We start from the raw sequence: 17,754 nt of genomic DNA on the forward strand, positions 1-17,754 counted from the left end.
ACCATAAATGTAGATGTTCGAAGATCCACATTGCTGCAGTCCTTACACTTGGGTAGTCCACTGTCCTCGGTCGGCCCGAATATCAAAGTATAAGGCTGACGTCGGTCAAGGCGCATTTGACTGACATCAGGACGTCAGGGTACAAATGCGCATGACCGACGTCATATCCTCAGTCTTTTCTTGCCCCAGATGTCAGAAGACCCTAAAAAGAAAGGTCAAAACCAAAAGACAGCAAACAACCAACCAACCACCCTTGCACTAAAAATATGTACAATATATACAATATACACCATATTGACAACCCAACCCACACAACCGCCTCTAACTACAGAGGGGAAGGAGGGAGGGTAAATTGGACTGCAGCAATGTGGATCTTCGAACATCTACATTTATGGTAGGTACAAAACTGTACTATGTTCTTCATCTCACATTGCTGCAGTCCTTACACTTGGGTAGAATCCCAAAGCAGAGGTAAGGGAGGATGGCAAAACTATAAGGAAGCAGGAGCTGCCAAAATGCCCTGCAAAATAGCAGTGGCAAAACCAGCCCTAGATTTAGAATAAAGTGGAAGGTGATAATACCTAGAGAAAGTATGCACTGAACTCCAAGTAGCTGCCTCCAAAATATCTTTAGTTGCTACCCCCCTCAAAAAAGCTGTCGAAGTGGCAGTAGCCCTAGCGGAATGAGGCCTAATCCCAGCTGGAATCTCCTTGCCATGATGGGAATAACAGAAAGCAATGCAAAACCCAATCCACTTAGAAATAGTTTGTTTTGACACAGGCTTGCCCTGAGAACTCAAAGCAAAAGAAACAAATAACTGCTGAGACTGCCTGAACCCTTTAGTTCTGTCCAAATAATATCGCAACTGCCTGTGTACATCTAAAGAGTGCAAAATCTTTTCCCCTTTATTTTGGGGATTTGCATAAAAAGTAGGCAAATGGATAGTTTGGTTTAAAGCCACACTAGAAACCACTTTAGGCATAAAGGAAGGATTAGTACGTAAAGATACCCTATCCTTATGGAAAATTAAGAAAGGCTCAACCGCCATAAGGGCCTGCAACTCAGAAACCCTTCTTGCAGAGGTAATGGCCAACAAAAAAGCAGTCTTCCATGATAAATATTTCAACTCAGCAGTAGCTGCAGGCTCAAAAGGTTGTAGAGTGAGTTTCTCCAACACAAAATTGAGATCCCAAGCAGGAGTAGGAGCTCTACGTGGGGTCTTATATTCTTTGCCCTCTAAGAAATTGCTTGAACAAAGGATGAGAAAACAATGGTGGGTCACAATCATAGTGAGCGAAATTGCTGCAGCATGAACCTTAATAGAAGAGAAGGACAAACCCTTGTCCAGTAACTCAGTAAGATATTGAAGAGCCACACTTAAATTAGGCTCAGAAACATCAAAATCCTTTGCTGCACTCCAAAATAAAAATCTCTTCCATTTATCTGCGTACACTTTCCTTGTACTAGGCCTTCTAGCTTCCAAAATAACATTCAAAACTTGCTGTGGAAGTTGAGACCCACTATGGTTCAAAACAGAATATGCCAGGCTGTTAGGTGAAGAGAGTGAAGCTTGACATTGAGCAAATGACTGTCCTCCTGAGACAACAGGTGTGGAATCAAGGCAAAGGCCATGGAGGCTCCCGTACCAGGCTTCTCAGTAATGGGTACCAATGCTGTCGAGGCCAATCTGGAGCTATCAAAATCATCCTTGGCTTGTCCTGCCTGGCCTTTAGTAGTACCTTTGGGAGGAGAGGCAGAGGTGGAAAGGCATACACATGAAGATTGCTCCAATTGAAGGAAAGAGCATCCACTTTCCAAGCTGTGGGATGAAACCTTTTCGTGCAAAACTTTGGCAGCTGGTGGTTTAGTGGAGAAGTGAACAGATCTATGTCTGGAGTTCCCCATGACACTGTCAATTTCTGAAATACATGAGGATCCAATTTCCACTCGTGGGGATCCATAATTTGTCTGCTCAACACATCTGCTAAGGAGTTCTGTGCTCCCGGAAGAAACCTTGCCTGAAGATTTAGCTGTAAACTGAGAGCAGTCTCCCACAAAATCATTGCTTGCCTGCAGAGAGGATAAGAATGTGTTCCCCCTTGCTTGTTGATGTACCACATGACAGTTGTGTTGTCTGTTAGAATCAACACCTGCCCTGGAAGAAGTAAATCCTTGAAAGCTATTAATGCAAACTGGACTGCTAACATCTCCTTCAGGTTGATATGTAGATGTTGTAGTCTGGCAGGCCACTTGTCTTGTATCCACTTTCCATTCAGATGAGCTCCCCAAGCTTTGTCTGAGGCATCTGTCGTTAGAATCTGACTCACCTCTGGCCGGGTCACAGAGAGTCCCTTGTTTAGGTGACATTCCTGAGCCCAACAACAATTCCTTTTGAATGCAAGGTATTATTTGAATGACAGTGTCCAGATCCTGGCAGTGCTGTGTCCATACATTTTTGAGATACCATTGTAACTTCCTCATATGCAGTTTGGCATTGGGAAGCACCAGAATACAAGATGCCATGAACCCCAAGGCTTGAAGGACTGTCCTTGCAGTCAGCCTGGACTGATGAGACAATTGATGAAAGTAAAGGGAAAGATTCTTTTGTTTGTCCGGGGTCAAAAAGGCCATCTGGGATGCTGTATTCAGTCTTACACCCAGAAAGCACATGTCCTGAGAGGGTACTAGACTGGACTTTATTTCGTTCACAGAATACCCCAGGCATCTTAGCACTGCTATCACATATTCCAAATGATGAAGAAGCTCGTCCCTTCCTTGAGCCAGAATCAGGCAATCGTCCAAATAAGGATAGATCTGTATTCCTTTTAACCTGAGGAAAGCTATCACTGGAGCCAGAACTTTGGTGAACACTCTGGGCGCAGTAGATAAGCCAAAGGGCAATGCAGAGAACTGATAATGAGAAGTCCCAGCCCGAAAACGCAGATACTTCCTGCAACTCAGTCTGATAGGAACATGAAGGTAAGCCTCCTTGAGATCCAAAGTTACCATCCAGTGATCTTTGCCCAGCAGATGTAAAAGCTGTTGTAACGTCAACATTTTGAACTTGGGAATGTCCAGATAAGTGTTGAGGGTAGATAAATCCAAAATTGGTCTCCACGTGTTCCCTTTCTTTGGTACTAGGAACAGGCGAGAATAAAATCCTAGGCCCACTTCTAGCATAGGAACCGGCTGTATGGCCCCTATTTGAAGTAACAGAGAAATTTGTTTGTGAGCCTCTCTTCTTTGCTGAGGAGGAACGTCTGGCATGCCTTTGAAAGGAGGCAAGGTATGGAAATAAAACCTGTAACCGTGGTGTATGATGTCCAATACCCATCTGTCTTGGGTAATTAAATTCCAATTTTCCTTGAAAAGTGCCAACTTTCCTCCCAAAGGTGCTGCCAGACGAGAAGGCTCTGGCAGCTGAAAAGGTAGGTCATTGGGTCTGTTTACGAAAGGACTGACCCCTGCCCTCACCCGCAGACTGTGCAGGTGAACTCCCTGTTCTAGGCCTGAAAGAACCCTGAGCTCTGCCCCTACCACGTCTAGACCTACCCCTAGACTGGGAATCATAAGAAGGATACGTCCACCCCTTGGTAGGCCAATTTCTACTAAACTTCGGAGGCTGAACCTGCAAAAAATCTTTAACAGTCTGCATAGACTTAGCCTTGTCTTCCATTTTCTTTAAGACTGCCTCAACAGGAGTACCAAACAACACATCAGATTGTAAAGGAGCATCTAAAATCCTTGTCTTAACATGGTCAGATAAATTCTGATCCCTCAGCCAGGCGTGCCTGCGAAGAACTGACCCAGTGGCAGCCACCCTAGACGAGGCCTGTACAGCATCAAAACCACATTGCAAAGAATGCTTACCCACCTGTTCAGAAACATGTACTAAATCTTGTAACTCTTTACACTCAATACCTTCCGCCAGAGCATCTACCTTAGACTTCAATTGTGAAAGGAGATAATTTTGGTATTTCAACATGTGAAACTGGCAATTCAAAGCCCTCATAGCTAGGGTGGAAGAAGTATAAACTTTCTTTCCCCATCTATCCAAAGCCCTGGCCTCTTTATCTGGAGGAACCGGATTTTTGACAACAGAAGCCTTCACACCTTTAGGCCCCTGACTAACAGTTTCTGGGTCTGCCCTAGGACTCTTAAAAAGATACTTATGAGCTTCAGGCACCCTGTAATACCTATCCGGTTTAACAGGAGCAGGAGGCAAAGAATCAGGATTAAGAGAAGCCTCTGCAAAAACATCTTCCACCACATCCAGAACAGGAGGTATAGCCAAAGGCCTATGCTGGGGCAAAAACAAAAATTCCCTAAGCCTTTTCCTGGAATCAGAGAAATCCTGACCTTCCCACTTAAAATGCTCCCTCATGGAATGAAGAGTCTCTGAAAAAGAAAAATCCTCAGGAGGAGAGGCAGAAGGAGTAGAATCATCCACATCAGAATCTGAATAAGGAGAATACTCCTGCAAGTCTTCAGCCGAAGACTCTGAAACATCCGAAGCCTGCTCAAAACTCCCAAGCTCAGGTTCCACCCTAGGTCTCTTATCAGGAGGGGGCATAGAACCTCTAATCAAAGTAATCAAATCTTCTGCCATTTTAAGCATATGCTTCTTGGGCACAGTTCCTGAAGAACTAGGGGTGACACCAACTGAAGGTAAACCTGGCCTGCCTCTGGGAGAAGCCTTGGAAACAGAAGGAGAGGGCCTAACCACCCTAGGAAGGGAGGGGAGTACAGTAACCTGAGAAGCCCCTTCAGCCTGACCTGCCTCCTGAGAGGCCACATCCTGCAATAACAAAGTCTCTCCCTGGGACTCCAAAGAAACCTCCGGTGGAACCACCGGCTCCACCGAGACCTCTAAAGAACCGGCGTCCAGTACGGACGGTTCTTCTAGCCTAGGCTTAGCTGCTTTGTCCTTGCGCTTCTTCGAAGAAGCGGGCGTCGGAGCATCCGACGGCATTTTGTAATTGCACCGCTTCCCAAAGACTAACCTGGCACAATCTAACCTTCTCTTTATAGTGCGCTTGTTGAATCTAGCACAAGAGCGACACCCAACAACGTTGTGCTCAGGCCCTAAACAAGGAATACACAAAGTATGATAATCTCTATGCGGTATCTGTTTCCCACAAGAAATACAGTTATTCACTTTTTCTGACATCCGGTAAACCACTGAGGCAAGAAAAAACTAAAATATTCCCCAACGGGGTACTTAGCCAACTTTGACTCGGTCTGAAACTCCGAATTCGAAAAATTTCAGAACGCCAAACGGCACTTGCAACGCTGCTTCTGCATCGGACCATGCGGCAAAAAAGACTGAGGATATGACGTCGGTCATGCGCATTTGTACCCTGACGTCCTGATGTCAGTCAAATGCGCCTTGACCGACGTCAGCCTTATACTTTGATATTCGGGCCGACCGAGGACAGCGGACTACCCAAGTGTAAGGACTGCAGCAATGTGAGATGAAGAACATCTGGCAATTCAAAACCCTCATGGCAAGAGTTGCAGAGGTATATACCTTCTTACTCCATCTGTCTAAAGCTCTAGAATCCCTGTCTGAAGGAGTAGGGTTTTTGGCTGTAGTAGCCTTAATGCCTTTAGGTCCCTGGGAAATGGTCTCTGGATCCACAGTAGGATTCTTAGAGAAATTTGTGAGAATCAGGTATTCTGTAGCACCGGTCAGGTTTTCTAGGAGCTGGTGGTAAGGTGTCAGGAGTAAGACTGGACACCAAAAAGACATAGTCTACAATATCCAGGACAGGGGGTATAGCTAGAGGCCTGTGCTGAGGCAAATCTAAAAATTCCCTGAGTCTCTTTTTGGACTGAGGACAGTCCTGGCATTCCCAGCGGAAATGCTCTCTTAAGGTATGCAAGGTTTCACAAAAAGAGAACTCCTCTGGAGGGGAGGCAGAGGGAACATATTCCTCTGCATCTGAATCCTCATAGGTAGATAAGGGTATGTCCTGGTCATCAGAAGGGTCAGAGTCATCAGACTCTTGGTCTGTAGAATCAGAAGGAAATTCAATTCTTTGTCTTTTGGCAGGGGAAGGCTGGCTTCCCCTAATTAGAGTAATAAGGTCTTCAGACATTCTAAGCATTTGTTTTTGTGGCATGGGAGGATGAGCATGTACTTTGGACGTCGGTTTTCTAGGCATAGTGTGAACTATGGGCCTGAGAAACTCAGTAGTTTTAGTAGGAAATGAAGCTGTCAGTTTAATATGAATATTGGTATTCGGAATACACCCTCAGAAGCCAGTGCCTGCACAGTGGCTCCGGCTCCATCCAAGGTAGAGACATCCGCAGGTTCCATAGTCGAAGAAGCATCTTGTGGCATACCGGACTTCGAATGGGTCTCAGCAGAGGCCTGCGAATCTGTAGAAGTGGGCATCAGGGGATGCAAAGGTGCCTCACTGAGTACCGATGGACTGGCAACAACCTTAACGGAAGCGTCGTCGGCAGTTTTTGACCTATGCGGTCTGTCTATGGCTTTATTTTTGCATTTTTCAGAAGCCAAAGCCATTTCGGGATATGGAGAACGAGAGCGAAAGAATTTAGCTACAAAAATAGCCTGGCAACGAATGGTTCGGGTGTTAAGGCACAAAACTGACAGCTAGGGACGTCATGGTCTGGGCCTAAACAGGTGACACAGTAAGAATAAAAATCTCTGTGAGGTATTTGCTTTCCACAGGCAAGACAATTGTTAATTTTTTCTGACATCGGTTACAGCAAGAGAAAAGAATCCCCAATGGGGTACTTAGCTTTAGAAGACTTTAGGTCTGAAACTCTCGAAAAAACGAAAATTTCAGGTAGAGGTTGACCGGCACTTGCGAACTGCTTCTGCTTCAGGCTCCTTCTCGGCAAGAAAGACTGATGTAATGGCATTGGATGCATGTTTTATACCCCTGACGACCCGATGTCATGGAAGAGGCAACAGCAACTGACGCAGAAATCCCAAGACTCTGGTATTCTGGCTGACTGAGGGCTACCTGCAGGCAGATAACCCAAGTGTGATGACTGCAACAGTGAAACACGAAGAACATCAGTATAATGCTCTTAGATATAGTCACGAATATAGCAAGGCTTATTTTAGACATTTTTATTTATTTATTTGAGGCTGTCCTGCAATGCTGCGTTAAATATTTCCTGTGATTTTGATGTTACTTTGATGTTACTGTAAATGTATATTTAGTATTGTCTTGTTCTTTTATTATTTATTATTAAATATATTTAAACCTTTCAAAAAAAGCAGAAGACAAGTGATGCTGGTAAGCTGCACTTCCAAAAAACAGTCCAAAAACATAAAAACAAAGTAAGCAACGGGCCATGGCTGTTATATAAATTAAAGCAATTTAATCCACAACAGACAACAAAAGGTGAGCGCTTTTGTGGACCAAGCCATTTCATCAGACAATGAAATGAAACAAAAAATTCCTTTATATACCATCCCGTGCTCATTGATTAAAACCCACCTTCATTTAAAGTCACACGTCATTTTATATTCAAATACACCATATAAAACAACTCATTTAAAAAAGTAACTCATTTAAAACAGTAAAATGTTATACATTAAAATGTCACTTTAACAGGTTTTGTTACTTATTTTGCTTCCCTTGTTTCTGTGTTATATTTAAACCTTTCATTGTGGCTGGTCTGTCTACAGATATTTAATTTCTGAGTGTATTTGCATATTTATTTGGTGACACCAAGCAGACCACCTCTAATAGCCTTGCTCTTGGTCAAGCTACCATTTGTATTAATAGTAACATTACACAGTAAGATTGGGCACCCTTTGTTAAGTGCCTTAAAGTATCTGATAAAGAGTTGGCTGGTGGTAGTGATAACTACCTTATAGTCTGGGCAAAAAGGGGCACAGCTAGTAAACCTGTGCCAGCCTTTCCTAGGTAGGTGTGTGTGTGTGTCTGTGTGTGTGTGTGTGTGTGTGTGTGTGTGTGTGTGTGTGTGTGTGTAAATCAAACCTCAAAGTGTGTGTGTATCAGCTACTTGGGCAGGGACAAGAAGTAGAGGTTGGACAGAGAGGGTGCTGAAAGTCTTGTTTTGGCCACTCCGCTGAAATCTCAATTCTATAGCTGTGCCACTGGGGATCGGGAGAAAGAGGAAGAAATCAGCCCTAGACAGACTGTGGTCTCTGTGTGTTCTTAAGGAAATTACACTTGATTCACAGAGCTGCATCTGGAAATACTGTGTGTGTACTTGTCATCCTCCCAGTGTACGTCCCCCACTGTTGCAAGTGGTGAGGATTGAGGCTACTTGATTACTGCTGTCAGTGGTGGGGTGTCACAGAGATTATTAATTTTAAATGTGTGTTAAGTAATAGAACTCTGAGATATATATAACAATATAATTAATATTTAACTTAATATATTTAACAATACAATAATCCATGACATACATGCATATCTTGCTACAAACACTCCTGATGTAGTCATACCTACTGAAACCCGGTTAAAAAAGAGATAACGAATAATGAGATCCCACCCCAGAAAAAAACAAGTGTGCAGGCAGTATAGCAATCATCTATATAAATTCCCTGACCATCACCTTACGTCCACAGGAAATAGTCAAAGTTAGCAATGCTAAACTACTAATAACACTCCTAAAAATCAACAATAGGGAAACTATATGTTTAACAACAGTTTCTATACCACTAGGGAATAACACTGATACTGCTGAAAGCATCCTGCACTGGATATCCCAACAAATTACCCATGAAACTATAACACTTAAAGAATTAAATATAGACTGGCAACACATCAATTCCACTTACCCCACTGAATCCATAAACTTGGACGACTTCATACAATTAATAACCACACTACTACAATCAATAAGACTTCAGGGAGACACTCAACATTAGAATGGATTCTGACAAACAAACCAGACAAACTGACAAACTAACATAAGTAGGCTGCCTCTCAGATAGCGTAAGTGACCACATACAAACATTTGCCATTAGAACTCACCATAACCTAGACATATCTATAATCAAATATGAACTACAACCTATTCCAGCAAAGATATTTTCAATGAAACACTAAAAAAAAAATAACTGAAATGTACTTAGAACAACACAGCTAGATATTACGGTGGAACACTTTAATAATGTATTCTTACAAACCTTAAATAATCTAGCAACACTACTTAATAAAAGAGTAAAGTCCAACCTCACATGATGGCGGACAATGGAAGCAAAAATAATCATGATAAAAAGGGATAAAAAGCCTGGAAAAATTGGTATAAAAATTGAACTCAAAATGCCTTTGAGCAACTTAGACATCTTAGAAACCTTGCAAAACTCCATGTGAAACAGGATAAGCAAACATACTATACCAACCTTCAAGACAAACATATAAACAACCCAAAACTTTTTTGGTCATTCCTCAATAAATTACTCCACCCTTGCAAAACCACTAGTCCCGCTCCAAAAACAGATGATACAACAGACTATCCCCACACAGTTTAATTCCTTCTTAATACAATCAATATTCTCTCTCTTAGACATTAAAACATCTGCCCCCTGTTTCTACCCCTGTCCAATCAAACCCCCACAGCTCTTCAATTTTAGTCCAGTACCTGCCTGTAAACCAACTACCATCAGACAACCTAAAAACTGCCATAGAAGTCGTAGCCTTCCTTATGTCCATACTAATTAGTAGGTCCATATATGGTTCATAGCAGAAACATACGTCCTATCACTGTGGAAAAAATCCTACATTATACCACTGCACAAAGAGAGCGTTTAATAACTACAGACTGATAGCGAGTCTCTCCCCCTCTCCAAATTAGAGAAGTGCATCCATATGCAGCTGTTGCAATATCTCACCTCAAATAACCTGCTGTCAGAAATGCGGCATGGCTTTTGGCCCCAGCACAGCATAACTACTGCACTGCTACATTTTATCAATGTAATAAACGAGCATAGAAACAATGATCTGCTGGTGTCCACCATGTTCTTAAAATTTTCAAAGGCATTTGATACTGTCTCGCACCAGCAACTGCTCATTCGACTCTCAATAGGACTTTCACAATATTCCTTGTTGTGGTTCCTTAGTTACCTATCTATAAGGCAAGAAGCTGTTAAATGGCAACAAACCTACTCATCCTTTCAGTCAGTTACTACAGGTGTCCCTCAGGGCTCTATCCTGGGTTCTCTGCTACTTAATATATTTATTAATGATCTCAGCAACTCTACTCACCATGCCAGTTTAGTTCAGTATGCAGATGACATTAATATGTGCGGCCTCAACAACAATTAAGCTCCAAGACATTACCCAAAAATCCTTCTTCTCTGTTGAAACCTGGCTCAAACAATCAAACCTCGTATTCAATCCCAAGAAAACTAGGTTAATGCTTTTCACCTCAAAAAGTTGCCAAAATTAAAAGCAATCTTTTACCATAAAGTCAGCAAATAATACTGTCATTAAAACTGTAAATGACAATAAACTTCTCAGTTATAACAGATGACAGTGTCAAATATGACCACCATATACTACACACCATTAAATCTACACAGCAGAAACGAGGTTCCCTTTATAGGATCAATGAATTCCTTACAGATACTGCAAGAAAAACTCTAGTCACCACCTTCTTACTGCCAACTCTCATACGCCTTTCCTATCCTAACAAACAAACAGACAAACTTGCCTCTTGCGACAATAAATAGCCAAATATGCTACCAATTTCCTTCACAGGACCCACCATTGTCTTAGCTTAAACCAATTAAACTAGCTTTAACTGCACAACTGTCTAACATAGTCACAACTGACTACAGTACACAAACTCATTCATCATCCAGAAAAATGCCCTGCACTACTACAAAACTCATTACTACCCTACTGTCCAGCAAGGGACCTCTGTTCTAGAAAAAATTACTATTACTTACAAGCAAGTCAAATAATGTTGCAGGAGACTCGCTCTACTCCCGATGCATTGCTAAACTCTGGAATACTATCCCCACTATCTCCAACAAACTCAGTAGTTTTAAACCACTGTTTAGACAACATCTTAACCAATTCTGGTCCTGTACATTTTCATCAAAAAATTAAAACTGTGTTCACTGTACGATACTCTCCAAATACTCTTCTTAAACATAATATTCTCCACCGCTTACTGAAATGACAAAATAATTTTCATACAGAACTGCTGCATGTACAATCCACTAAGTTGCATGTGGGCTTTCTCTTCAGTAGCTTCCACCTCTGTTATGTCAGAATCTCAGAATTATAAACATGACTACCATTTGTGTATAAATGCAAACAGAAATGCAACTAATTTTTGTTTAACTGGAACTTGGTATAATGCAATGTAAGCAAATAGAACTTTTCTACCCGGGCCTCTGCTGAAAAATGGGTATTACCCCATCGGACTTTCTCAGTAACAAAGACAAATAAATAAATGAACAATGTTTTTTAAGACTTTGATACTTTTTTAGTCACACAATTGTAAGTGTTTTTCTTCTGGTGAAATTTAACAGTCTGATGCGGATGAGCTTACTGTTTATTCGCTAATTAGACAAACATTTTTATATTACACCTTGCTCATTTCATGTTCTTTTTTTTTTTTTACTATCCCTGATTAATCAATCACTCACAGATGTTTTAAAGTACATCCTCTTACAAAATAAGAGTGATTTATTTATTTATTTTTCTTTTGTTAACTGGGTTAGTCCCACTAGATCAATGAATCCAAAGTAAGTCTTCAGAAAGCAGAAGCTATCAAAATAATGAAAACTCACAGGTAACAGACTTAATGCTACATGGAATCCCTACATGCAACACAGGAAAGGAGTGCAGAGCACTCCTGTTCCAGATCAGCAAGTATCTGCTAGACTAGAACAGGGACATAATTACCTCTTCTACTTACAGCTTTCCTCTTTCACCATTTTCTCATTAATATGAATGAACCATATACGGTGTATATATTACTGTTATTATGTATTACTTTTACCATGCTTGTATTAACCTACCAACTAATTGTTGTTTTACAAATTAACTTATTTAATGCACTTTTGTTAAAATTTAGCCATGTATGTTCATTTGTTTATGTCATATTTGTGGAGCTTTTTTCCCCGGGCCTCCACTGAAAATGGGTTTCTGACCAGTGAACTTTCCCAGTTAACAAATGTCAATAAATAAACACCAAAGTGTTTATCAGTTTCACACAAGGACTCTGGACTCCAAGGTGAGACTGACTTTTATGGATTTAGAGAACTGCCTTCACAGTCACTTCATCATTTCATTTTAGACAATGCTTGACATTTATTTGGTTTGTCATGTTAAACTAACTCCGGACATGCTGCAAATCTGTTAACATTCTGGGTGTTGCTTACTGTTTAAACTGCACTTTTTTTAACCTCTGAAAGCTCATGGTTATGTGTCACAGAGAACAGTCAACAGCCAATATAAATAAAGAAAAATAAAAAAGCATGTAATACCACTGACACTTTGTCAAAAGTGCAGAAAAAGATCTATGCAAAAGAATCAGTAACAGACTAATTTAACAAAGTAATGAAGTGGGGCTTCTCTGAGGAGCTAAATGCAAACTAATAAGGAGCCTTCTCAAGGCCTAAATGCTGCTCTTTTTAGTTGTACAACAATTCAACAAAAAAACATGCAACAGGAAGGAAAAATACAATGCCTTCAGTCTTGAATTTCTTACCCATGCCAATGTGATTCTTGCAGCCATCACACCAAATGTTGTATGGCATCTCAAACCTACAAACAAAACAACTAGTTATTTACGTTCAAGTATAAATCTTGCAGTCCATCAGCATATCGCATGTTGCACTGGAAAAAAAACTCTGTCAATCACTGATGGGAAACTGGGTGTTCCATTTTGTAAAAGGCTGGTTTCAATAAGGAAGATCCCAGAAGGAATAAACCAAAAGGCACTATTTTTTCCTTAGAAAAGGGGCAAGCAATGCACTGCTGATGGTAAAACACAGTTAGAAAGTATTCATCAATTAAGAGACTGTAATATGGCTGCATGACACTGCTCACTGTCTGAGCATCAACTTTATTTCAAACTTTGTTTCAGACAGGTACACAAGTAAGCTGTTTAGACCTAGGCACCTTAGATGGTCCCTTTATCCCAATGCATGTGGTTGGCTCCTACAGAGATCACTGCTCCATTTTTGGCTCACTCTAATCACCAGAGACTAAAAACATTAATTCAGATTTAATGTTATTTTTCAGTACAAAGTTATCTTTGGCTGCAAGGTACTGAAGGCTGACTTTACTTATATGAATATCTCCCACTGCTCTGTCCCCCAGTGACATATCTTACTAACTTAACAGATTTTAAAATGGAAATACTGTTAATGACAATGACTTTGGTCAAATGACACTCACATAATGAATAAAACATTCCCTGCTAGATGAAATACAGTGCTGTTCACTCCCCTATACTCCCCTCTCACTTAAAAAAAATAACTGAAGTCACTGGCTATTTCCATTTTGTCATAATGTACTGATACTTCTTTTGACAAGTAGTACTAAACTATGAAGGCAGATAAATGCTCACCTTATAAAATGTACAGCATATCATAATCCTTCAAATAACCAACAGCAGCAATACTGTATGTAAAATTAGAAGTTATGTACCTACCATAACGTTTTAGTTGTCTTCTCTCGCCTTCTTTCTTGCTGGATGGGTTCGGAGCCGATCCTCGGCTCCGACTCGGCACTTGCTAAGCTCGAGAATCACTTTTACCAGCTCGAGGCAGCCCTATATCCCATGATGCAAGGCGGTAATTACCCAGATCTCGTTTGGTATCTAGAGGAAAACTGCCTGCAATCTTTCTACAAGGAAAGCAGAATAATTAGCCTAGAAGACTGTAAGAGGAACCAGGTAACAGAGATCCCAAGCTAACTGGTGTACGAGGGAGAACAATCTCCCAGAGAAGGGGAAAAACAAGGTCTGTCCAGGCTAGGGGGACAGGAGGGAGGGACGCAAGAAAGAAGGCGAGAGAAGACAACTAACATGGAACGTTATTGGTAGGTACATAACTTCCAAATGTTAAGTTGTCAATCTCGCCTTCATTCTTGCTGGATGGGACCGTGTCCCTAGCACCCCTATCCTGGGTGGCTCAATGGAACAGACTCTTGAGAACTGTGGAACCAAACCTTGCCCTGTCCCTGGAGGCCAAATCCAATTTGTAATGAGAAACGAAGGTATGAGGAGTGGCCCAAGTGGCTGCTGCACAAATAGTGTCCAAGGGTAGTCTAGCCTGAAAAGCTGTAGATGTGGCTAGGCCTCTAGTAGAATGCGCTTTAGGTTTTGAGATCAGCTGTTTGCCCCTCAGCTGATAAATGTCAGAAATGGTGGACGATAGCCATCTGGATAAGGTTACTTTAGAAACAGGAAAACCTTTCCTATTTTCAGCATAGGAAAGAAAAAGCTGATCAGATTTCCTAAATTGCTTTGTTCTGTCCAAATAATATCTGAGTTGGCGATGAACATCTAGGCAATGCAGTTTTTATTCTGCCCTGTTAGAATAATTGGGAAAAAATACAGGAAGGTCAATGGATTGATTTAAATTGGTTTTAGAAGCAACCTTGGGCAAAAAGGATGGATTGGTTCTTAAGGACACTCTATCCTTGTGGAAGACCAAGTAAGGGGGACGAACACAGAGGGCATGTAGTTCCGACACTCTCCTAGCCGAAGTAATAGCAACTAGAAAGAGAGTCTTCCAAGAAAGACACTTTAATGAGCATGTAGCAGCCGGTTCGAAAGGGGGAAGAATCAAGGATGCCAGCACTAAATTTAGGTCCCACTGTGGTGGAGGATCTCTAACAGGGGGCTTAAGAAGGAACACCCCTTTGAGAAAAGCTTTACAAAGTTTGTGAGACATGATATTGTGGTCTGCAAATCCGACATGGAAATTAAAGATTGCTGCCAACTGGACCTTAACTGTGGAAGCAGAAGAACCGGAGCGAAAAATTTCAGCAAGAAAGTCCAAGACCGATTGAATAGGGGCAGTAAAAGGATCTATGTTCTTAGACTTTGCCCAAAAAGAGAAACGTTTCCACTTACTAGAGTAAATCCTCCTGGTAGAGGACTTTAGAGAAGCTACTATTATATCTCTAACGGGGTTAGAGATCATAGGAAGCCTGGCTAATGAAGGAAGTGGAGCAACCAAGCAGTGAGGTTGAGGGAACGAATTGATCGGTGCAGTTGACCCGACTGGTGGGTCAGAAGATCTGGAATTGGATCCAGATGCCAAGGCTGCACCATGAGATGGCGATGAAGGAACGGGGACCAAATTTGTCGAGGCCAGTAAGGGGCAATGAGAATCATTTTGGCTCTCAAGACGGAAGCTTTCTGGAGTACTTGAGGTATCAAGGGAAAGAGGGGGAAAGCATAAAGAAGTCCCCGGGGCCAATCTTGGGTAAGAGCGTCTCTGGGGGGATGGCCCGGAAGTGGAAAGAGAGAGAAGTGTGGGCATTTGCTGTTTTGGGGAGTAGCAAAAAGATCGCAGCATGGGCGGCCCCACTTCTGAAAAATCTCCTCCACTATGGAAAGTTTGAGAGACCACTCGTGAGGCATGAGAATAGCTCTGCTCAATCTGTCCGCTATTATGTTGGTTCTCACGGGGATATGCGTTGCTACCAGACACCGATGAGAGGAGATCGCCCATTGCCAAAGTCTGAGAGCTTCTCGACACAAGGGATAGGACTTGGTTCCGCCCTGCTTGTTGATGTTGTTGATGTACCACACCACTTACATGTTGTCCGTGTGAACTGCAATAGTTCCTAAGGGAAGAAAGTCGTTGAGGGCTTGCAACGTTAAAAGCACTGCTCTCATCTCTAGGACATTTATGTGCAGGTGGTATTCGAACGGTTGCCACGTGGCATGAACCATCCTGCCCTGATAATGCCCCCCCCACCCGATCAGGGAGGCATCCGAAGTGACCGTGGCTACCGGGGCCGGAAGGACAAACGGTCTGCCCTGATGGACTAGGGGAGAAGAAGTCCACCAGGATAGATGGCTCTTGCAGGTTTGTGTCACCAAGATCTTGTGACGCATGGGGAGCTGCTGGTAGGACCATTGAGTGAACAACATCCATTGTAGGAGGCGCATGTAAAAACGGGCCAGAGGGAGAAGTGTGATGGCAGCTGCCATGAGGCCCAGCACTTTCAGGACCAACCTGGCTTGTACCCTTTTGCTGGATAGGATGATCCGAACGTGGTTTTGGATATCTAGGATTCTTTGACTTGTAAGGTTTGTTGACATCCGAGTAGTGTCTAGATTTGCGCCTATAAAGGCAATAGATTGGCAGGGCGATAAGGAAGACTTTTGGAAGTTGATTGAAATTCCTAATTGACCGCAGAGACGTAGAGTATAATCTCTGGCTTGGAGAAGTTGATGCCTGGTGGTGGCTGATAGGAGCCAGTCGTCTAGATACGGAAACACCTGGAATCCTTGATGTCTCAGGTGAGACGTGACTGCTGCCATGCATTTGGTGAACACTCTGGGGGCTGTAGTGAGACCAAAGGGCAGGGCTCTGAATTGAAAATGATTGGTCCCCAGCCGAAAGCGGAGGAACCTTCTGGAGCGTCTATGGATTTTTATGTGATAGTACGCATCCTTAAGGTCTATGGAGCACATCCAGTTGTTTTTGCCCAGGAAGGGCAAAATCGACTGAAGTGTGACCATCCGAAATCTTGTCTTTATGACAGACTTGTTCAGTCTGCTGAGGTCTAATATTGGTCTCTAGTCTCCCGTCTTTTTGGGAACCAAAAAGAACCTTGAGTAGATTCCAGATTCTAATTGATCTGTTGGAACTGGTTGGATGGCCCTTTTTCTTAGAAGCTTTGATATCTCTAGCTTCGCAATCTCCCTTAGACCGGGTGGAACGTCTGGAAGGGAACCTTTTTGAGGGAAGGGGCTTTCCTCGAAGGGGATTTTGTAACCCTCGGATATGATGGACTGTACCCATCTGTCTTGAGAGGGGGAAAGCCAGGCTTCTGGGTACAGCGACAATCTCCCCCCGACTGCCTCCAAGGGTGGGCAGTCGGGCAACACCTCAGGGATGCTGGAAGGGCTTGTGAGAGAGAGGCTCTCTGCTGCCCTGGTTCTGCGGACCTCCTCTGCCCCTAGGGCGGCGTCTGTTGTTATTACCCCCTCTGCCTCTGGGGGTAAATTGACCATGTGCATCAGGCGTGACTCCCTGAGATATGCGGAACCACATTTTCCCTCCCTTCTGACATTTGGGGTAAGGTCTAGAAGGGGTGGAGAAACGGACTCCTGGTTAATGTGTCCTTCACCTGAGGCCCAAACAAAGTAGTGCCATCAAAGGGAGAATTTGTGAAGGACGCCTTAAAGGGGTCTGCGATTGCAAAGCCGCATCCAGGACTGACGTCTAAGAGCCACTCCTGTTCCTGCGGCTCTACTCGCCCCATCGGCTGCATAAGAAATGAGCCGCATGGAGGAGTTAGTAATGGAATTTAGGATTCCAAGCTGAGAGGCAATCTTCTCCTGAGCCCCAGCAGCTGATGGATCCTGTACTACCTCACCCAATTCTTTGAGGATGTCTCTGAAGTCGGGTGAAGTGACATAAATAATTCAGCGAACGCATAGCAAAGGTCGCTGAGGAAAACATCCGCTTACCATACCTGTCCATGGTCCTAGACTCCTTGTTAGGAGGATGGACTGGTACGGAAGGATCTGCAAGTTCCTTTTTGGTGGCGGCTGCCACCACCATGGCATCAACTGGAACACCTT

At 42.8% G+C, this 17,754-nt stretch overlaps 1 protein-coding gene across 1 annotated transcript in view; it reads right to left on the minus strand.

The window, feature by feature from the left end:
- YJU2B (YJU2 splicing factor homolog B) overlaps positions 1-17,754 on the minus strand; it is a 986,874-nt gene that overhangs the window by 190,231 nt on the left and 778,889 nt on the right. Inside the window, exon 6 of the mRNA XM_044057152.1 lies at positions 12,688-12,743. Coding sequence (XP_043913087.1) covers positions 12,688-12,743 — 56 coding nt within the window. The remainder of the gene's footprint in view (positions 1-12,687; positions 12,744-17,754) is intronic.

Source organism: Protopterus annectens, chromosome 15.part0 (genome assembly GCF_019279795.1).
Source record: "Protopterus annectens isolate FY-2018-M chromosome 15.part0, PAN1.0, whole genome shotgun sequence".
NCBI lineage: Eukaryota > Metazoa > Chordata > Ceratodontiformes > Protopteridae > Protopterus > Protopterus annectens.